The following is a 21226-nucleotide window of genomic DNA, read 5'->3' on the forward strand; positions in this document are numbered from 1 at the left end:
CACTAACCTGTACCCTGCATTTCTAGCATCCCCTCCATTCCCATCAGATACCTGAAAATTTGGTCATCTGCCAGGCCTCTAACTCCATCTCCTGCCTGAACTCTCATAGGGGCACCAGGCATTGATCGATCGTACACGAAGCCTCCACTGGTCAAGTGTCGCACAGCGTGCAGGAAACTGAATGCTTTGGCGATATCATGACTTGGTGCGTGGCGATTTGAGTGCACACTGCGCAGTCTGATGATGAAATTGTATGACTCGAAGCCCTCTGTCGCATACAGGATTGCGGGCCCGAATCGTTGTATATATGAAGGTAGGTGAATGAACAAGTGAAATTTTGGCTTGTTGAACCATTGGGTGGACCACAGTGCTGTTGCCGCCATGAAATCCGTGATAGCATTCTCGAGACGTGTCTATGAAGCTGAGATAAGTGAACTGCACATATACATTTCATTAGTATCTTACCAGGTAGTCTGGTAGATTTTCAAGTACCGGCTGGAAGATAAGAGGGGCCAGATGACACAATGCAAGCCAAGCTTCATAGGCCTCAGGTGGTATCAGTCCATGCAACACTGACGGAGCCACTTGCAGAATGGCACGGAAGTCACGTCCAACCAAAGACCCAGCGTACTGTACGAAGGTTGTACCACGCAGTGGTGAGATGCCCAGTCCTGACACATTTGCGCTGTCAAGCCGAATCTTCAAAGTTTGTTTACCATCCGATGTCTGTCGAGGAACTGCGTCGCGCCAAAAGTACTTCACAGCACCTAACAAGACCACATGAAGCGCCTCAAATGGTGAATCCCGGTTGGGATCAAAGTCTTATATAATCTAGGTGAGCTGTTATGTATACCAGTGTACTAACCACTAGTACTCACCTGGAATGAACAGTACCGGATTGAACAAATTGTCCGGCAATTCTGCACGCACAGCTGCCAAGGTTTGTCGTAACTCTTCCGATTTTGTCATCCCTTGAGGTGGTGGAGCTCCCTTTTGATGCTCACGCACAGTATTGACGGTGTCCTGCAGCTGTGCCATGAACATGTGAAAGTACTTATCCTTGGTTCCTGACTGCGTCGCCATGTCATCCACTGCACTCGGAGCACCACCAAGGACACGCCTCAATTGCTGCTCGAGATCGGCCAAGGTGTTTTCCTTTGAGCGTGGTTCCCCGCTCTATTAGTAATCAGCTTAGCAGGAATAATGGATAAAGTCACAATGTCTGACCTTCATGAAGTCATCTATCCTACTTTGTTCACCCGCAGATCCCTTCTCACGATTCTGATCATCTGCACCTCTGACCATACAAGTGCGGCAGAAGCATTTTCCTTTCATGCCGATGTGTGATGCAAATTCACTTGACATTGGGTTATCCCCAAGAAATGCGAGGATCCAAAGAACCACGAGCACTGTCTCATCATATTTACAATCCCAGACCTCAATGCCATGCTCGCGTGTTTCCCTATAGATGCAATACTCAGTCTTGTGGCACATAAATTGGCGATGCCAAATACCGTAGGACTCTTGCTAGTTCTTCAGCCATTTCTAGCGGTGCAGCAATGTTTGAAGTGGCAAGATAGTGGATGTTATACATCAGGTGAACCAATGAGCGTGGCAAACCCGCAAGCGTGAACAGTAGTGAGTTATGTTTGTTCCACTTTTTACTCGTGTTCCCTGATGTGTCGTCACAATACAGCCAAATTGGTAGTGACAAAACCCGCTTTCCCTGTGCACGTTCACGCCATGGATTGAGCGTTGGATGGTCCCATGACTCCAGTGGTGTTCGTGGATCATCGGAAGAAAGAATCCCTGATGACATGCATTCTCAGACTGAGCATAATGATGTAGATAAGTGTGCACTGACCTTTGATGCTTTGTGGTGATGAGAGCCCATACTGACACTGAATTTCTGGCAACATCAACTCTTTTGCAGATAAGAAGAATGCATCCAGACACAATTCCTTGTTCACTCCCTGCCGACAATCTACCACAAATTTGGATCCATCTGCTGACAGCAGTAATGGATTGATGCTCGCCCAAAGCTCTCCGCCCTTCTCACATCAGCGCTTGATCATAACCGGGCTGACAGTTCCATACGGGTCCATGTTGGCCATAGCGACCTCTTCGACGAAGTAATGTTTACCATCTTTCCCCCATGCCATCGGACAGGCTATATTTGCATCAGCTTCCAGGCGCCATCATGCTGCCTGTCGGCATTCTCCCAAACAATCACCAGAGTCCTCTGGCATGGTGTGTATGTGATGTCGCACCATCGGGTTTGCAAATTCCTGTGTATGTTAGACAGTTGCATATTACAAGGACTATAGCTGACTTACATGCTCAATAACAGTTCGGAAGTCTGCCATGGCATACATATTCTTCATAGCAGACTCGTGAGTTTGCGTGTTCCCACCCACAATCTCAACGACACTTTCACCCCCGCGCTTAACCTCTTTAACACTAGGCAGATTGTGCATGCCATTCTTGGTCCTGAACCACCTCACGGCCTCCAATTCGTGCTCGGAGAACATTGCTCTTGGAAAGCTACCCAGAACATCAAGCGAGCAATGCTATTTCGCGGTTAGCCTCGTCCAACTTCAACTCAAGTTTGCTTACTTCTTTATCCTGCCATGGCCACCATCCTTCCTCAGCAAAAAGTTCTCTAATATATTGCGGACCATGCTCTACAGTATCCAGTAAGCATGCATGCCTCTAGTGTACCCCAGCTGAACTCACGCAAGCTTTCCTGAAAAGAATCCATCTGCCATGTTGCAAAGGATTGCGGTCCTTCAGCATCACACTGCACAGTAGATTCCACATCAAAACCGTCATTCTCAAGCCCTGCCATCTCTCTCGCAAGCTGCGCAAGCGTCGGGGGTTGCGCATCTTTGGTTTCTTCAATGCCTGGTCTACCGTGATGCACGATGCCACCCCAGTCATCATAGAGTTGGTGCGGATGATCACTGGGAAGGGCAGGACCATGGACCGTAACCGGTGGTGCGTTATTGCAGGTGGAGATGTTATCGAACTCACTGGAGTGAAACAGCATGGGCGGCAGCCAAAGGGGATCACTCCCTAGCCAGCGATCTTCCTGTGAAGTAGGAGGGCTGTGATGCGGCTGCGATGTTGACGGCTGTGCGTCGTCTTCAGTTGATGGCTCATTGAGTCGCTCGTCGAGAGCGTCTTCATCTACGAGAGGGTAGGACTGCGAGAGACCCAGTGGGCTTGACATTGGATTTTCAGAATCTCGGTGCCTAACCTGGAGGACATGGCTAACAGTGTCCTCATGGCGCCGAGCGAGCGAGAGGGATTGGAAGGCTTGCGACGGACATATTTCGCACCTCCATTGGGCGCGGTGCGGTAAATGTGTAAAAACTGTGGAATATTAATATAATGTCCTCTGCATAGCCAACGTGAACTTACATTGAGGGTTTCGTAGTGCCATGGTGCCCCCTGGGTGATAATACTTTCAGTGTCGCGCACCGTGCACTTGTCTCAAACTCTTAAGTCCCTACGTCATGTGATCTGCCTCTAGGCCACGGCGGACCCAACGGAAGATTTCAGCATTCCAAATTGTGGTTATCCACAAGCCTTGTTGACCTCCGGATATTCTCTGGCTTTTTCCGCCGGAAATCCACAGTTCACAATTTCCTCTCAAAAATTACAGATCCAGTGTCTAGCAGTGTAGACAACAGCACCGACATTAATACTGAGTACTGAACGTTGAGAACTGAGTGCGCACTACAATCGATCGCGAGGTGCCCATTAGGTAGATTGAAATCCTCGAGAAAACAAAACAGCGGTGTATGCTACATGATTCGACGGTATAGTTCCATGAATCACCAACCAACCCCACCCTCCGCGCGCTCCTCACCGCGAACGCGGAGGGCCGCTGCAGGATCGGGCCCGGAAAGACGGTAGCACAAACAGGACACGAAATGCAGTAACAACAAAAGGAGATGCGACGAACTTGAATGTTGCATAAATACGAAGCACAGCGTATGCAAGAATTAGGATATATGTGCGCGAGCACGCGAGTCGTATCGTACGTGGAGCATTATAGCGTGGACATGCAGTACCGAGGTACTGAATTATTGGGTCGTGAGCGGCGTGCATGGTTCTAGGCCATGGCGTATCGGACGTAAGTAGCTGTGAGATTGTGTGGACTGTGTGAAGTGCGTTTGAGTGTACGGGGGAAACGAGGAGCGGCGAGCAAGCCGTAGGTCTATGCAGCGATAGCGAATACGATGCCAGAGCAAGGCGGCGGAATGCGTGAAACGTATGCAGATAAGCATAGTTTATGTGATGCCACGGTGCCTGTAACGTTCGGCGGATGCGGTGGGGCTGCCGTTCAAAGAGGGAGACTCTGGTTTTTCTCCTGTGTCAGCACCTCTAACTCTTTGCGGAACGCCTCCTGAGCCCTGGAGCGCGACGGTAACCGGATCCGCCCTTGCCACTCCTTGATCCAGACCCATCGTGAAACGCGTTCCTCGGCCGCACTCGACATCTCCTGATCCAGGAGAGCTGCTGCCGGCGATAGCCACTCCCGCAGGCGATTCCGACCGAGGATTGGCGCGAGGGAAAGGATAGTGAGGAACGCGAGTTTGAATAAGACCTCAGGTGACGTTAGAAGCGACTGTACTGTCTGTTTGGAAGGGGAGGGATTCGACGCAACCGTTTGGAGAATGTCGCCGATTTGGCACGTCACCGCCGTCCAGGGCAGGGAGCCGATGAGCGAGCCAAGAAAGCATTCTCGTATCGCCACTCGGCAGACACCGCAGGTGATGTTAATCCCAGACCAAGGGACTATGCCTATTAGCCGAAGTACAGACAGGCGGACCCATGCTGAAGACTTGGCTTTGGTACTGGAGCCGGGGGAGTCGCCTTCCAAGGCTATTCGTGTGAAATCAAGAGCGCGTGGGAAGAGATGCTCAAGGAAGGGTGCCAGCGGAGCTGCGAGGAGCGTAGCAAACACAGATCCCACTGAGGTCAGCAGTGTGAATAAAAGAGTCGCGTATATTGGTGAGAAGAGAGCTCCGGCGAGGACATTCTGCACAACATAGCGTCAATATCACATAGTGCAATGATTCAGAGATGCACGCACCCAGAGCACGCTGCCCGGTATTGACCAGGCATGGTTCCACATAGTTAGGACGGAGATGACAGCGACGACGTGCGCCATAGATGCAGGACCACTTTGTGAGAACCCGCTGAGCTCGCGACCAAGCTGGGCAATGTCTTGGAGGGTGCCAGGCCAGAATGTGGTGATAGGGAGTGTGTACATGGACGAGACAACGAGTGCGGTGGACAGCGGAAAGAGAACGAGGACAAGCAACACAGGTGTGTATTGCTAAAACCGAAGCAAGGGTGAGTACGTATTATTACGCACGCGATAAGTAAGGAGGCGTACTGATGGGGACGTAGGCCACACCCATGTGACAACGTTCTTTTCCGGGAAAGATTGAACGAAGGTGGACCGCGTTGGAGAGGCAGACATGGGGAGAATAGTGTCATCTGTGCTGGCACGACTATGGCGCGGGGAGGATGGGGTGGACGGGACCGAGTGCATGGGCGAATGACCGAAGAGCTGGAGCACCTTGGAGATAAACGAGGTGAGGCTATCCGGCTTGGATGATGGGATTGAGAGGGGAACGAGACGGGGACTGGCGTTCGGTTCGAGGGGGGAGTTGTGGGGGGAGTTGCATGGAGAGAGCAGGGGAGAGGGCGTCGGGGGAGGGAGGTCGAGGAGAGAGTTCGACCTGCGGCGGGCGCCGAGGGTGCTCAGAGTGAGAGGCGGGCGAACATTTGTGGACGACGCGCGAGAGCGGGTGAGAGGCGGGGCGGCGAGACAGGCCATTTCGCTGGGAACCACGCTGGGAGCACAGGCAGGAAAGAAATGAGCAATGCGGCCGACCACGGTCATTTCTAGTATTCGTTACGTAACACGCGTCGCGCTCCATCTGCCGAGCGGCTTGCTTTCGGCTGACACGGCTGACGATTCTCCCTCGCCGTCTCCGTCATCATGGCGCCCACCCGCCGCACACTCAGCAGCCCTCAGTCAGCACTCACCATGCCGATCCTCGCCATACGTCAACTCCTCTTTCTCCGACATTGTTCATACCGGTAGTGTATGTGCATGTCAAGCCCAGTGGAAAACGCGTATTGTGAGATCGCAGCAAGTCGCACGAGGTCGTGGCTGTGACCAGCTGCGACCAGCCGCGAAAATTTGGACTATATGCGATCTTGCGCGAGCCCAATCAAACGTGGTCGCAGGCTAGCACAGTGCCAAGCGGGAGAATCGAGGCATTTCGCATCTAGTCGAATATTAAGTTGCTGTATAATAATTGTATTGTCGTGATTTAATACACTGTGACTACACTCGACGTCGTGTGAGCACCCTCGCCGTCGTGCGAGCTCCTGCGACATCGCGCGATCTACTTCGACCTGCTCCGCTCACACCCCCGCCCCCGCTCCCACCCCTGCCTGCGCCCCCGCCCCCGTTCCCGCCCCCGCCCCCGCTCCTGCCCGTACCCCCGCCCTCGCACCTACGCACCCCTGCACCTACGCACCCCTGCACGCACGCATGCGCCCATCCCCCTGCCCGCGCACGCACCCGCGCACTGGCGCGCAACCGCACACATCCGCACTCCCTGTGTTCGCCGTCGTCCCCGTTTTCACACCTGGATGCTGCCCAACACCTGTAATATAAGTAGAGTTAGTGAATATGTGTCATAGCATAGATAAAGAATGAGATAAGGTAGAGAGGTCCACTACAAAGTCGGTGCAAGCGCAGCTGTTCACGCTCAGGCTGACTGGATAGTCGAGGTCATCCAGACGGCTTCTCGCGCTCGAAGTGTGCATAAAGGCCCGGCGAGCTCGTTAGTCGGGGTCGTCGGAAGAGAGATGTGTGACCGCGGAGCCTGCTACAGGGGGCGGAGGGTTTTGGACGCCGCAAACGAACCTCTCGCAGTGCGAGACGATCGCCTCGGTGCGCTCGGTCCTCGCTCGGTCCATGTGCCCCCCGCCCGCGCGCCCAAATATCGATCCTCTGACCCCGGATTTCCCGGTATATGCGCCAGAAGTCGACGTGCCGTGTCCGCATCCACATCCTTGTACTCACCTGGTCATCCTAACTTGCCCCATCCCCCCACTTCTCAACTTCTCGATGCGGGTCATGTCTATCGTGCGCGCCAGGGTCGCGAATCGGCGAATGCGGCGCGCGGACGGGACTGCTCGGATGTCTTCGTTCGGCTTTGGAGCCTGGAATGCGGCACGCGTACCGCGCCCAGCCGCTTGAGATTGAGGGGCTAGTCAGTGCCCCCCAATTGAAGGCGCAGATGGAAAGATCATGGGGATCTCAACGAATGTGGATAGTATCGGATCGCCTTCTTATCGGAAGATTAGCATAACATGATCCACACTTGCACGTAGGCAGTACTTACTACCGTAATCAGCAGCAACGCTGCAAGTACACCAGAGGGGGTCTCTCGACCATCTGATAAGTAAATTTAAGGACATTTCAGGTGCCTGGATGCCTGACACAGAAACTGTCGCCGTACCTCGTCAATAGGGGCACATCAGAGGATTACAGTCAGGAAGACGAACACACATTCACATAGTCCGGATGTGTCGCAATGCGCACCACGCGTGCACCAGAAAGCAGTGCAAACTTGTTCTCCCGGAACTGCTGCGAGATTAGACAGGGAATGAGATGTAGAACAGTTCGCACTGTGCGGGGTGCGGGCAGCTGTGCGCACTCGAGCGTGGCATGACCGTCACATTGAGGCAGAGAAGGCTGTTGAGCCACTTCTCGACGGTGTCTTCGGCCGCATATAAAATCGGTGTCTCGAGCTTGCAGTGTGCACGCTTTCGGCGGTGCCTTGACGATGGGCTTCTTGAAGCTCGAGCTTACCGCTGCATCGTCTTCGCCCGCGGCGGTGTCTTTAGTACGCGAGGGGTGGGTGCTCTCATGGAGCTGTTGGATGAGCTTGAGTGAGAGTAATCGGCCGGTATAATAAGCATCGTGCTCTGGAGGTCAGAGCGACTGGATGCAGGAGGACAAGAGCGCAGACGTGGTGGCGACATGAGTACGGTGACGCGTCCATGTCTCTGTCACATGATGAGCTCGGCGTGGGTGCAAAGAGATGATATAAGTGCAAGTACACTGGGCACAAGTACAACATATAGTATATAGCTAATCGAGACACGCGTGCAGGCAAAATTCGACAGATGGCGGCCTTACGTCGAGCAAAGTGCAATTCAGACGGGACATGGTACAGGATCGACGCGTCAAATCACAGGATGTCTCGCACGTGTTCGACCAGGTGAGATCTGGTTCGACCGCTTGCGATAATCCAAGTCAAGCCGCGATCTGGTGCGTCTTGGTTCGTTCTTGGAATATGCGTTTTTCACTGGGTGTCAAGTATTGATACCGCATAGAGTACAGCGAATGCATAACATCGCGAAACCAACCCGCCCGCCCTCTCGCACAGAAGCATCACCTAAGCATAACCTCGCGGGAGGCAGCCTCTAGTGTCCTGCTCTCCTGCTCTCCTGGATGACATTGCCGAGCTCCTCCAATTTGCGCTTTGAGCGGAGGAGTGTGCCAAGCTACACAATCACAATGCATAAGCCGGGTGTCCATAGCATCACAGGAAGCGCACGAGACACATACCCGCTTTTTCGTCAGCTTCCTCGCCTTCTTATCCTACGAATCACAGTGCAGCGCACGACGAGTCAATACCGACATCATGGAATACTGTCAGTGTGCGCACCTTGGAGTTCCTCAGCAGCTCCATTACCCGACGCTCGTAGGGCGAGAATCCCACAACCTCCCGCACAATGGAGCGCACAAACTTCGTTCGCGCAGATTGAATGCCCTTGCGGTGGCTGGGGCGGGCAGTCTTCTCGATGGGAGTCGTAGGGTGACCCTTGTTCAGACCATATCGGAGGTCTGAACGTCCAAAACACAATCCATCCAGCGAGTAATTAGAGGACTCTCAACACAGGTACAATATTTAGATACGCACTGGAGCGGGCCATTTTTCTTGATGTCTTGAGGGGCCTTGAGCGGGATGTGCTGAAGATGAATGTCCGTGTTACACGTGACATGCGACTGTGGCTTGAATCTATACAGTTTCTAACTGGGGTAAGATTCTCACGCTTTCAGTCCCTGTTCTGAGCGTTTCTAATGCAGTCAAGAGTAACAGATACCCCTCCTTCTAAGTAACTTCCGATAAGCCAGAAGGGATACAACGAGTAGGTGTGTGGTGAGGGATATAGCGTATCTCACTCAATAAACAACGTATGCGCAGGATATTAGTAGTCCACGAGTATTTTAGCACACTTGAGCGGTCGTCCCTCGTGTCGTCCACTGCCGCACTACCCTGACCTTGGATGCATTTCCCGCGCCTGGTCGAGTGACTGGGACTCCAGAAATTGAGATGGATCCCTGGTTATCCTGAGGTGTACGCAGAGTCGCACTCGAGGCAGAGGATGGTGGCGGACGCACTGGAGTCGGCGGCCGCACAGAGGGATCGGCGGCGTGCATTGCAGTCTTACCCTTCACCGGGGAATGTGATTCTTCCTCCTCCTCTTCTTCCTCATCGTCATCCTCCCCTTCCCCAGCATCCTGTAACGCGATTCAATATACAGACGCCTGTTGCGACGCTGTAGTAGCATGAGGGAACACTCACCGGGTCGAAGTCTTCCATCGGCCTGTCCTCGTCAATCTCCTCCTCGTCTTCATCGTACTCATCGTCCTCGTCTATCCACCTACCTCGCCAGTCAACCATATCCAGCTCTTCAGGGCTCCTCGGCCTAAGTCGCAACCACTGCATTCGAGGGCCGTTCTTTGCCCGCTCGCTGACCCGGAATCCGTATATCTTCGGGATATAAACTTTGCCCGCAGCCCGCTTCTGACCTCCATGAGTGTTGGGATTGACGAACTGCGTCGCGTTGGATGAATCACCGGACGAACGGGGAGATGTTGACGATCCAGAGGATGTTGGGGGCTTCCAGAATGGCGCGGGTGCAAGCTCCCGGTAGCTCTGGAAGAACAGATGCGCGAATGTCGTCCCAAAGAACGCACCTGGGTTAACCATTAAGTATGCTGGCAGTCACGCGAGATTACATCTTGCAACCTACCGTCTACGCCTTGGAACCGACTACTTGGTGGGGTATATATATCGCTACAGTTGGGACAGAATAGTTTCACGGTGTCGAGGCCTGGTAGATCAGAGCGTCCACAGGGAACGACGTTGCACCCACTGCAATAGACGCGTGGACATGAACCAAATACACCCGCTTCGTACTTATCCACCTGTGGTGATGGGGTCAAAAAATTGAATATAGGGGTATGTGCCTGGCATCGTACCATTGCCTGCAGTCCTGCGCGCGTCAAGATAAAACGTTGGTGTACAAGTCCGTACAGCAGTTCCGCAGATGCCTCCACAATGGAGACATCTGGTATCTTTGCCGCATCCTCGTCTGCGAAATGTTGGTTACAGCGTTCCGCGCGTAACAGAGTGACTCACACACCTGGTTCGACATCCAGCACCATCTCCATCGCTTCCTTCCAGAACGGTACCATCGCGTTCAGCCCGGTGAGATTGAAATCATCCTCTATGAAGTCCTCCGCGACCTCGCAGAAATATTCGTGCCCGGGTAAGGAGCAGAACCAGCTGATCCATGTTAGCGTTGAGGTCGGTGTCGATGAGCCTGGAAGCACAAGGAGAACAAGGTCAAAACATCTGGGGAGAATTTCAAAGCACAGACGAGTACGAGGGGTCGTATCCGGGAAATTAGAACGGATACAGAAGGACAGACGTACTGTAACCCTCTTCCTGCTCTTCGACGTCTTCCATCACTTCATCTCCCTCCCCTGCCCCGCTGGCGACTTCTTCCTCTGCATACTCAGGCTGCACAGCCTCCACTGACTGGCTTTTACGCGACATGGACGAAGGGGACACAGCGGTCCGTGGTTGAGGAGTATAATCTGGACCGAGGCGGTGGAGGTGACGGTTTGCGGTGGCGAGGTTTAAGGAACGTGGTCGCCACGAGGTCGGGTCGGAGTGCTTCCCCATATCGGGCAAGATCTAAAGAAAGAAAGTCTGCAGCGTCAACAAAATCCGCAACTAGCACTGGAGTATCTCATGCACTTAACAATATGGGTCTCATTGAAGTACTTGGGGTAAAATATTGTTGATTACACTTCCACCCGGTGACCCACGGTTTCACGCTCAATGCAAAACGCTCTGAGACAGAAGATACAGTAATTGTGCAGCTTCAATGCCGACCACAACCCTGAGATTTGTCTATCAGGGCCAAATGCTGGGTTGGTTAATGACCCTGTATAACCTCGGTGTATTTTCAAGTACAAGGCACTACGTAGACCTCGGGAAGAACAGACGAAGTGAGGACATACAGGGAAGTCATGTGACCGCGCTGGGCGACTCAGTTCTGACGCGTCGCGACACGCCTGAGTCTTCCCCACCACCGTCACCCAGCTGACGCATACATATGGAACAAATTCCAACCTCCCGTACTTTGTTTTCTTTTTCTCATCTGTCTATGGCGAAGGCAGACGATCAGAACCATTCCAGCCAGTTCAAATTTAAACGCCAAATTCTCCGGAGCGATGCACCTGCTGCCTCTCCGCGACCAAGTCTTCAAAGTCCTATTTTCAGCACCACAGGAAAGCAGCTTGGTGATAGCTTGCGTGGGACTCAAGTAGCACCTTATGGAGCGTCGCTACCTCCATCCGCCAACTCTCAGCGGAGGCTTGTCGTCCACCAGAGGATGCAGTCTCCTCCGGACGAAACTAAATTTCAGCTGCCGTGCGCTACTCGCAGCGGCGATTTGGCCTTACCGGAAGCCGTCAAACCTCAAGCGTCGTCGCTCGGTGATCCACAAATGGCTCAATCTCCTCCAATGTCGCAGAACAATGCTCGTCTTTTCCTCGGAAAGCACCTTTCCGCAAGTCCAGCACAAAGGACGGTGGGAAACAACCTATCGAACAGGTTTGACACGGGTGCGTTGGCTTTGAGGCCTCCAGTTCTCATTATATGCATGCATTGAACGGTACTCTAGGCTTCAATAATCCTCAGGATGACAACGCTTCGTATATGCCAAACCGCGCCTCGAGTTCTCTGTCATACACTGTCCCATCTGTTACGCCCAAGCCAATTCCAAGTAGCATGCACAACAACTTCATGCCATCTAGCCATTCCAGGAGTGCTTCCGTTGTGAGCTCTACCTTAGGTCGACAGGACGAAGACATATCGTCGATAATGATGCGTGGAGCAACTGATTTGAGAAACACGAAGTATGAAGTCGAAGAACAGGTAGAGTCAGCCACGTTTATTCGCAAGCATGGTCACGACTTTTCGCACAGCGTAGGGAGATACTCTTTTTACAAGACCAGTTGGAAACTGCGAAGAGCGAGAAGGATGAGGCGCTCAAACGACTGCAAGCCGTCAAAGATGCGGCGAAGCACAGCCTTGAGTCGAGCTCTAAGAGGTGTGTCAGATGTCAGAACCTCTGGGATCGACTTACAATGCGCATATATGCAGCTTGAATGATTTGCAATCAACTCTGACTGATCTGAAAACGAAATCTGACGATTCGTTTGCGGTTGTATCTGCTGTGCGGAAGTCGTTGCCGGACGTGCAAGAGCTACGGGTCTCCATTTCGGAAGCTATAAAGAGTATGACCTTCCGTGCCGTCATTTGAAGTTGTGTCGATAAACTTTCGAGGCGTATGTCTAGATATTGAGCCACTCCTGGGCGAGGATGGGCACCTATCCAGGACATCAGAAACGATGGCACTCGTCAGCAATTTGGAACTTGAATGCACGAAATGTGAGTGCAAACTGTCACTCGTTCCTCTGTGTTCTCTATGATTGATTTCTCACGTTGCCTGTGACTCATTTAGCTCAGCAAGTCTCCGACCTCCTCCGTGATCGCCTTCAATCTGTGGGCTCGGAGCTCATCGACGCCAAGGGGCGCGTTATCGAGCTGGAGGCTGCTCAGGCAGCTAACAGAGAAGCGCTTCGTGCGTCTGCATGCAGTGTATCGACTACCAGTAAGTCTATCAGTGACCCTCGTAATATCTTTTCTGAAGCGTCTCACGTTTTCCAGCACAGCAAGTCACAGAGTTGGCCGAGTGTCTGAAGAAACAGCAAGGAGAGATGTATGAAGTACTATCGACAGCAGCTGATGCTGAAGCAAAACTGGCAGCTTCTAACCAACGGTCTGTAGCTGACGGCTTTTATCTGTTTGGGCTGTTGACATCATAGTGTTTTCAGCATGGAGCAGCTGGAGAATCTCGTCGCCGAGAAGAATGTTGAACTTCAAGCTTTGCACGAGGTTCAGCAGGAGTATGTATCGCGTCGTGACCCGTGAAGGGATAAGCGACAAAGATACTAATTTCATATGCAGGAATGCCAGGTTGCTGAATGCGCTTCAGGATCGTGATGCCCGCCTCTCGTCGCTGGGAGATATCCAGCAAGAGTGCGTCCACGACTCATGACGTTGCATACCGCTTGGCTGATGAAACACAGACTCTCTACAGTCCAATCGACGCTCAATGAGCGACATACAAAGGTCAGTGCGCTCGAAGCATGCGCACTGTTAAGAGAAGAGGATATCAGCCATCTCAAATCCAGGTGCGAGATCCTGAAGGCGATTTATTTGCACTATTAATCCGGCTGCAGTTCCGCACAAGTACAAGCACAACTCGAGGAGGCGAAGGCTGTGGGCCAGAGTCTTAGGGAAGATCTCAGGGCCTGCGAGCTCCGCGAGCAAGCAGCGCTCGAGGAGAGGGAGCGACACAGTTCTGATGGTCGTGCCTTACAAGTCCGGCTAGAAGCCCTTGAATCTCAGCTTGAACAAGCACGAAGGGAACTAGAGGCGCGAAGCGAGAAGTAAGCATCATAAGTGCGGCCCAAAAAAACCTAATTCAAGTTCATGTTACCCAGATTGCATCAAGCAAATAGCCGCTGCCAGGTTTGTTTGATTTGTTTCGCTCTATTTCAAACCATCCTGCACGCATTGATCGAGAGCAGGTCCTCGAGGAACGTTTTGATGATCAATCGGTCACAATGAAACTCACGAGAGAAGCCAACGGAGACTTGCAGGTAGAAACAAGATAAATGCAGTCCTGTCATATTACTGATCCATGCTTAGGAGCGACTCGTCGCGGCTGAAGCTAAATTTGCGGTACTCATCATTGACTCTTAATCTCTTCGAGGAACTGATCACTTGAACAGCGAGATTTCGAGACTGCAGTTGCCAAATTGAACTGTGACATTGTATCGCTGGACCAGCAGAAGTTGCACTTGCAAAGCAAGATTGACGACCTGAGTGAGCATCTCAAACGGCAGGAGGAAGCCTCCCTTGCTCTGAAGACAGAACACGCTGGCCAGCTAAAGCACCAGGATGAAATGTTCAGAATGAGACTTGAAGCAGAAGAGAAACGGGCCGGCAGAGCAGAGCGCGAACTCGATACGTCCCAGGTACTCACCGAATCCTTGCGTGAGAAGCTCTCCGGGCATGCGGACGAGATACATTGTCTACGCGAAGAATTGAAGAAGGCCAAGTTACCATCTCCTGCTCATGAAGCAGAGCTCAAGACCCTTCGGTCGGAGATTGACGCACTGCAGACAGCAAAGGAGAAGCTTCTGGAAAGAGCGAAGACAATTGATATACGCTACAGGAAGGGAGATTTGGTTCGTTCTTACTCATCTCGCTATCAAATCTACGTTGACGGGTGAATAGACCGATGAGGAAAAAGTATTCCTCAATGGTCTCATGCAAACGTGGAAAGACATTCACGAGAAGGGTCTTGTCGCCAAGGGAAATGAACTTCGACGAGTAAGCAAACGTCATTTCTCATCGTCGATATACATTGACCGCTGGATCCAGCGGGACAATGTGATCAAAGACTTGCGGTCCAAAATCTACATGTTGGAATCGAGCCTGGCAAAGCACCTGCAATTGCAGGTAGGTTTGAAAAGTTTGAGATATTTTCTCCGATGACGATGTTACGTTAGGAGAACGCCAAGGTTGTCGAGAATAGGTCCATGATTGATCCTACTGCTTGGATGTCGGCGTCTGCGCTCAGTAGTTCGCCAGCTGCAACAGGTCCACAAGCGCCTGACAGGGACGCCCCAGTAAGCGTGGCCTGCTGTATTAGCTGGTTATTGACATGGTCTGGTGTTGCAGTCTACGAACGTAGATTCTACTACAACTGCTAGACCGACTCCAGCTCCTGTTCGACCCCAGCCTATTCGCACTAATGCTGTACCTCAGGCCGCTCCAACCCGCGTAACGCCTACTCGCTTCCTGGTCGCAAATGCAAAGGTTATATCTACCGCTCCCAAAATTTCCGCAGCTGCTTTTGTTTCACCCGTCCCTACTTCTCCTGAGATAACAATCCCTAAACCCATATTTAGCCGACTCGCCACAGATTCCTCTGACGAGATCCTTGATTTTGAAGATGGTGCCACTCATCGACTGTCGCCCGCAGTAAAACTTGGCAAGCGAGACAACATGTCTTCTCCACCGAAAGATACAGAGGCCCGAAGTATTCCGAGACCGTCGAAACGTTTGGTGGGGCTTATACCCCATACACGAGCTGAATTTCAAACTCATCATTACCTGCAGAGGGCGACGACACGGAAACCGGAGGAGCGCGTTAACGAGGAACAAGTGAAATCGACCTCTAAATTGAAGAAGGTAACAGTTGCAGCTTTGCGACGAACTCGTTCAAGGTGTCTTAGAATATGGGAATTGATGTTGTGCTTCCAGCCTACTGAACAGCCCTCCATGAAGACACGATCTCGCAAACGACGTTGAACAACTGACCGCAGCGTTCTATCGGTCCTTGGCACCAGCTTCTGTCTGTGTATTGCACTTTTGTCTCGTCTTTCCAGCTACTCTTTCTGCGTTCTAGTATCGGGGCTTGACGTCTGATGTGTTTTCACCCCATGTTCTTCCAGGAATGGTAGTGGCTGCAGTCTTTCCATGTCTGTATTTTAATGTGCGCGGAGCTCCCACATGTCATGCTCCTGTCTACATGTACAGTGAATCATATTCGCAGGAGCTGATGAGGAATTCATCTACCCTTTTTACGGTCGATGCCCCTTTGAATCAAGTCAAGCGACCAGGTTGACCACAGAGAGAATGATTTATCAGAAATACAGACGTAGCTATAGTAAGGTACAGACTTCTGCTCCCGTATCGTGAAGAGATAATGCATTTGTCGCTCTCATCGCTACAGATGAATCCCACCGCCATCATCAGAATGGGGATCTGTTTGAGAAGACAAGCTTGCTGCAGCCTGAGCGGTATTGTTTGTATGATCTGGTCCGGTTTGCTGTGAAGTATGGCCATTCACGGCGTGGCCAGTAGTGACGACAGGGTTGTAATGACTGCTAGACAATACACCCTTCTCGGTTAAAGCCACCCTCAGGATACTGATTCTCTCTTCTTGCGAGCCGCTGTGGAATGTTTTATGAATCCTTGATTTGGACAACGCGAGAATGCACGACGTACATGACAACTTCGTTCTCTTCCACGGCTTTAGTGAACTCCGGATCTGGCGTAGACGACATAGCTTCTTTCAGCTCTTCCTGTGTCGTCTTCAGATGCTCGATAGAATTCTGCAGGCGAGATATTTCTAGAAATGCATGCATTTAGGGCAGAGGCGAGAAACAACATGTTAGGATGTTTGAAGACCTTCTGTGAGGACTGAAACGTCCATTCGCACTGCCTCTTCCAGGGAAAAGGGTTGGTAGAATCGTGGCTTGTAATCCATGGCGCAGGGTCGTCTGCACAAACGATCGTGCAAGGTGCAAGGAATCTCTTCTCAGCAGCAGCAAAACGTAGCTTCAAGCGTTGTGCATGATTGCGTCATGGTGTTTGATGTCCACGATCGATCAATGAATCTATCACTCCCGCCGACTACAGCGAGCGATGTGTTGTGTTCAACAATACACCCACTTTCCCATTTTGTAAAATTATCTTGTCATTAGTACTGATATTACGAAGGGTCCGCACAGTACATAATAGTAGGTATAATCGTCAGAACATATGCATCTAATAATCAAACGTCGAAAGCGGAACAGACAGTAGCTATACGCCCAACCTGGACTCTCAACGTGAGTTCCGCGTAATGCAAATAGCTCAGCACAAGATACTCACCTCCTCTTGCTCGACTCGTATACAAGGTATGAGATGGACACTGCAGGGACCACCTAGACATACCATTGTCCAGTAAGCCTCTACGGCAACGAGGGTAATTCTGACCTTTGCTAATGTGGGAAAAAGACCGCGGTAAAAGCCACGCCAGCCATCCCGCGCGTAGGTTTTCTGGATGACATCTAGGATACCAGCATAGCGCTGAGGATGGCCAGATGATCCCGAGGCTTGCAGACGCGTCCGCACCAGATTGATGGGATAAACGCTTGTTGCCCCGATGCTTCCGGACACGCTGCCAAAGGCTAAGAGAGCTAGAACGCCAGGCTCCTCTTTGCCGGTGGATCGCAGATAAGCCAACTTGAGTCCCTCAAACGTGCTCATATCGATAGCGGAATATCTACGGAGGGAATGAGATACATCATCAGGACACACCCACGGACGTACGGGAAAACACCGATCAGACCAATCTGTTGACAGATCAGTAGACGCACAGGACATTGTCAATAGGATGTAACTGACGGTCAGGCCTCGATAAAATGCGCGAAATTTGCCCAAACCCCAGACACGACGGGCGGTCGACAGTAAAGCCTGCTTGGGTGCTCCTGCGCTGCTCATCATTTGGGTCTACCCGTATCTGAATATGAGGAATCGAAATCGCCGCGAAGTAGACAGCTTGCCTTCAATGTCTCTATCGGATAAATGCCTGCCGAAACATGTCATTCAAGAACGTCAGACCGGCAAGGAAAATCAATCACTCAGTTGACTGGTTATTCCTCCAATGCCCCCGGAGAGAAAACGACTGACGCCGCTGATATCTCTTGGATCATCGACCTTGTCCCAGTACTTCGCGAACATGCGTTTCTAGGGGCGACATACGTTGGTGAATGGCCTAGAAGCAGTACAACAGACTAACGGATGATTCATAGGAGAAGAATTTGATAGCAGATTCAGGAAGAATCTTGAGAACTGAGAGTCCATTGCCTGTCCAGAACGCAAAAATACCACCTTCAGCGTAGATACGAGCAATCGCGCCACCGATTGCTCTGACACCACGAACTGGTGCCTGAGGGCTCAGTGATAGACCACCCATGTCTGGGGGACGTGTGATGAGGAAGATTTTCAGACGATCAAAGGGAGCTGTACACGACCGCGACACTACGATTCTATTCAGCGGATATGTCGCGTGGATTTATTTGTCCGCTTACCAGCGCCAGCCATGCCTCCTGCAAGGAGAAACTTGGCTGCCATTGGAATTTCGATTCGATCTTGTGGTTCTTCCTCCTCCATCAAGTCATCATCATCGTCATCTTCCTCCTCTGGAATGGGGTTTGGGTAGTCTATGGGTGTAATCACGACTTCTCGCATAACAGCTGGGTGGGGTTTTGTAGTGGCCATATCCTCCGCGCTCAAGGTGACATCGCCTTTTAGAAGTTAGGCCATCGGGCAATATACTTCAAAAGGAGACCAATGATTACCTTCCATCGTTACACGGGCAGCTCCCCTTCCGTCATCACCCATGAACTTCTTGACTTCATAGTATCGGAAAATTTCGGCTGGGGAGGCTTTGCGAGGCAGTAACAGTAGGAAATCTCTGAATTCCGGGAAGCTGATGGCATGCGAATGCGGAGAGAACGTAAGAAATGTCATGAATTCCGCCAATGTAGAAGGTGACAAGGATATTCCTGGCAAACAGAATGAGCACGCTCATAGCCACGGTTCAGTCATGAATGGATCCTCTTGGACCCACCAGCTTTTGTCAACGCCAACGAGACTTCTTCGCCATCGAGGTGGCCGTTGCCGTCCAAATCCAGCTCGTCATGAAAAATATGCCATAGTTCTACACCCAAACACATCAATTGTAGCCTTGTACATGGTATGAGCAGAACACACCAGCTTCCTTCGCATCCGCATATTTCTCAAAGTCCCTCCATGAGATATTCCGATGCAGAAATCCTGCGGTATGGCCACCACATCGACCCAGGAGTTCGTCGTCGTACATCTCCTCTAATCTCTTTGCACTCTCAGCTGTTAGTGAACCTCCCTCCTGCACAGGATATGCCGTTGCGACTGCTTCATCGTCTAGACCTCGGGGGCGATTCCATTCAGGGAGCCGTCTCCACAGTTTCCGCAGGCGTTTCTCTTTTTCTTCGGGCGTTTCGCGTGCACGAAACTCTCGTAGGCTGTGACATATGGGTGGATTAATAGGTGGGTCTGACCTCAACCGGGGGAGGAACGGGCGGTCCTGGGCGCCCGATAGGCTGGCTTCGTAGACATCGCGGGCAGAAGAATGGCTACTGCTTGCAGCCATTCGCAGCAGTGTGTAGTGACTGGCCCCAGCGATGTTGTCGAGGGTTCTGAAGGGAAGAGTAGCAGGATGCGACCTAGTGCATGCTCAGAGGCGCGTACATGGTTGGAGCCACGAATACTAATTACAGATGACCGCAGAGAACGTGTTTCCGGATGCAGGCCCCGTCACTTTGGCGCCACCTCTCGAGAGTAAAAAAGGAGTGCATGAACCTTTGAATGTCATAAAAATACATGATGCTACTAAAGGCTACATGACTGGTTGCGTAGAGGTCCATGCATATCAAAACATACATCACCGCTCACATGAATAAATTAGCATGTTTGTGCTGTCGCATTGTCGGACTTCAGCATATGATTGATTTTGACGCGAACGTAACCTCCCAGAGCCTTGACGTCTCCCCAAATACTGGCGAAAGTGTCTCCGCACCGCCGCGGACCGGAATCCACTTTCGCGAGGCCGACAGACGAGAACCGTCGGCTGTGTGATTTGCCACTCTTGACTACCTCAGAGACTCCGGCTGGGGGAGGGAATTCCTCCCGGGAATAGGTGGCCTCAAATGACATGTGAGGCGACATCAGCGCAGAGAAATTCGAAGTGGTATCGTAGTTGCATGGATTGAGAAGTGGATACACCTAGCAGGGACAGGTTCAGTAGCAAAGAAAAGCAATTAACCGCACCGATACACACAGGGTGACTTGGTACATTAGGGGAGACCAAGCAATGCGGTTCCAGAGTTTCCGCAGAACGTCTTGCATGTCTTCCCGGGCGAGGCGGAGTAGGTGGACGATATATCTGGAAGACGTCAATCGTGAGGCCGTCCATCAATCATGCCTACGTTACGTACATGAGGCAATGAGCGATGTGCTCTCATGCTATGAGAGGGTGGCGATGCGGGAACATCAACGTCGTAGTCAATTTCTTTTGATGCAGAGTGACACTGAAGTAAGTGAACGTGAGAGACTGCAGTGATATGATGAGGTTCGGCGTACCGGAACGTCACTCAGTTCTGCCGCCGCTCGTGTGGCGACATTTTCACTCGAGGCATATAGGCTACCAGGCTCCTCATCAGGCTGCGATTCACCTTCTGAAGTAATGTACAAGGCATGTCGCTTTTCCTGGTCCGTGGCGTGTTCAACATTCTCGTGCCATTCAGTCGGTAACTACGGCGGTAAATATCCGTGAACGATCTAGGATTCAGCAACACATAGCAATGAAAACGGTCTTACAGGAGGCACGTCCTTGTTGACGTATGATGCTGAGAAACGTGTCAGCGTGGACCTGCTGAAGAATGCCGACTGTGGCGGGGGATCAGGGATCAGTTTGGGTACCGGCTTTCTCCAGCTCATATTGCGACGGGAGGGCATCGTTGGAGACACTGAGGGGAGAAAGTCTTGGAATGATGGGGCACGGCGCAGAGGACGGTCAGAGGCGCGTACTTATATATATGATCGTAAGTTGGCCAAGCCGCCCGGCCCACAATGATATTGGACCTCCAAGCCCGAACGCGTTTCTTTATGCGCATGACTGCGCCACGGGCTTGTACTACAAAAAAACACGTCAGAGAGAAGCGAGGCTGCGAGAACAGGTCTGGTACCACCGACCCGGATATGAACTGTTTGCCAAGTTGTTGGACGCGTGTTACAACACGCCACGCCCCCAATGCGTGCACGAACTCACACAAACATGCAGTCTGTTACCACCCGCCGAAGAGCAGCCA

General features: G+C 51.8%; 8 protein-coding genes across 8 annotated transcripts; 1 reads left to right on the top strand and 7 right to left on the bottom strand.

Moving 5' to 3' along the window:
* Window positions 1–2556: 2556 nt before the first annotated feature.
* On the bottom strand, window positions 2557–3232 carry SCP_0208930 (hypothetical protein; the record flags this gene model as incomplete). Its single annotated transcript, XM_027754805.1, has 2 exons — window positions 2557–2684; window positions 2737–3232. The coding sequence occupies 2 exons, from the start codon at window positions 3230–3232 to the stop codon at window positions 2557–2559; spliced, it is 624 nt and encodes a 207-aa protein (XP_027610606.1).
* Window positions 3233–4351: 1119 nt separating this feature from the next.
* SCP_0208940 (predicted protein) lies at window positions 4352–5857 on the bottom strand (the record flags this gene model as incomplete). Its single annotated transcript, XM_027754806.1, has 3 exons — window positions 4352–5050; window positions 5105–5350; window positions 5411–5857. 3 exons carry the CDS (start codon window positions 5855–5857, stop codon window positions 4352–4354), a joined length of 1392 nt encoding a protein of 463 aa, XP_027610607.1.
* A 2672-nt stretch (window positions 5858–8529) lies between these two features.
* SCP_0208950 (60S ribosomal protein L36-A) lies at window positions 8530–9042 on the bottom strand (the record flags this gene model as incomplete). The annotated part of the gene is made up of 4 exons (XM_027754807.1): window positions 8530–8610; window positions 8675–8707; window positions 8775–8953; window positions 9030–9042. 4 exons carry the CDS (start codon window positions 9040–9042, stop codon window positions 8530–8532), a joined length of 306 nt encoding a protein of 101 aa, XP_027610608.1.
* A 295-nt stretch (window positions 9043–9337) lies between these two features.
* Window positions 9338–11084, bottom strand: SCP_0208960 (Casein kinase II subunit beta-1; the record flags this gene model as incomplete). Its single annotated transcript, XM_027754808.1, has 6 exons — window positions 9338–9631; window positions 9696–10090; window positions 10147–10321; window positions 10376–10488; window positions 10540–10719; window positions 10832–11084. The coding sequence occupies 6 exons, from the start codon at window positions 11082–11084 to the stop codon at window positions 9338–9340; spliced, it is 1410 nt and encodes a 469-aa protein (XP_027610609.1).
* A 487-nt stretch (window positions 11085–11571) lies between these two features.
* Window positions 11572–16173, top strand: SCP_0208970 (hypothetical protein; the record flags this gene model as incomplete). The annotated part of the gene is made up of 21 exons (XM_027754809.1): window positions 11572–12031; window positions 12091–12344; window positions 12395–12519; window positions 12573–12706; window positions 12768–12860; window positions 12934–13083; window positions 13140–13251; window positions 13307–13378; window positions 13440–13511; window positions 13562–13666; window positions 13715–13924; window positions 13979–14006; window positions 14066–14137; window positions 14187–14219; window positions 14270–14728; window positions 14778–14873; window positions 14925–15002; window positions 15053–15172; window positions 15225–15611; window positions 15666–15737; window positions 16102–16173. 21 exons carry the CDS (start codon window positions 11572–11574, stop codon window positions 16171–16173), a joined length of 3204 nt encoding a protein of 1067 aa, XP_027610610.1.
* Window positions 16174–16275: 102 nt separating this feature from the next.
* On the bottom strand, window positions 16276–16818 carry SCP_0208980 (hypothetical protein; the record flags this gene model as incomplete). The annotated part of the gene is made up of 3 exons (XM_027754810.1): window positions 16276–16501; window positions 16557–16680; window positions 16740–16818. 3 exons carry the CDS (start codon window positions 16816–16818, stop codon window positions 16276–16278), a joined length of 429 nt encoding a protein of 142 aa, XP_027610611.1.
* A 317-nt stretch (window positions 16819–17135) lies between these two features.
* On the bottom strand, window positions 17136–19509 carry SCP_0208990 (Calcium-binding mitochondrial carrier SAL1; the record flags this gene model as incomplete). Its single annotated transcript, XM_027754811.1, has 11 exons — window positions 17136–17148; window positions 17205–17257; window positions 17310–17598; window positions 17646–17668; window positions 17721–17825; window positions 18006–18062; window positions 18115–18356; window positions 18407–18622; window positions 18677–18883; window positions 18949–19038; window positions 19092–19509. The coding sequence occupies 11 exons, from the start codon at window positions 19507–19509 to the stop codon at window positions 17136–17138; spliced, it is 1713 nt and encodes a 570-aa protein (XP_027610612.1).
* A 311-nt stretch (window positions 19510–19820) lies between these two features.
* SCP_0209000 (hypothetical protein) lies at window positions 19821–20873 on the bottom strand (the record flags this gene model as incomplete). The annotated part of the gene is made up of 5 exons (XM_027754812.1): window positions 19821–20141; window positions 20197–20301; window positions 20354–20446; window positions 20499–20669; window positions 20736–20873. The coding sequence occupies 5 exons, from the start codon at window positions 20871–20873 to the stop codon at window positions 19821–19823; spliced, it is 828 nt and encodes a 275-aa protein (XP_027610613.1).
* Window positions 20874–21226: the final 353 nt, after the last annotated feature.

The sequence above is a fragment of the Sparassis crispa genome, assembly GCF_003851025.1.
Source record: "Sparassis crispa DNA, contig_000001F, whole genome shotgun sequence".
Lineage (NCBI taxonomy): Eukaryota > Fungi > Basidiomycota > Agaricomycetes > Polyporales > Sparassidaceae > Sparassis > Sparassis crispa.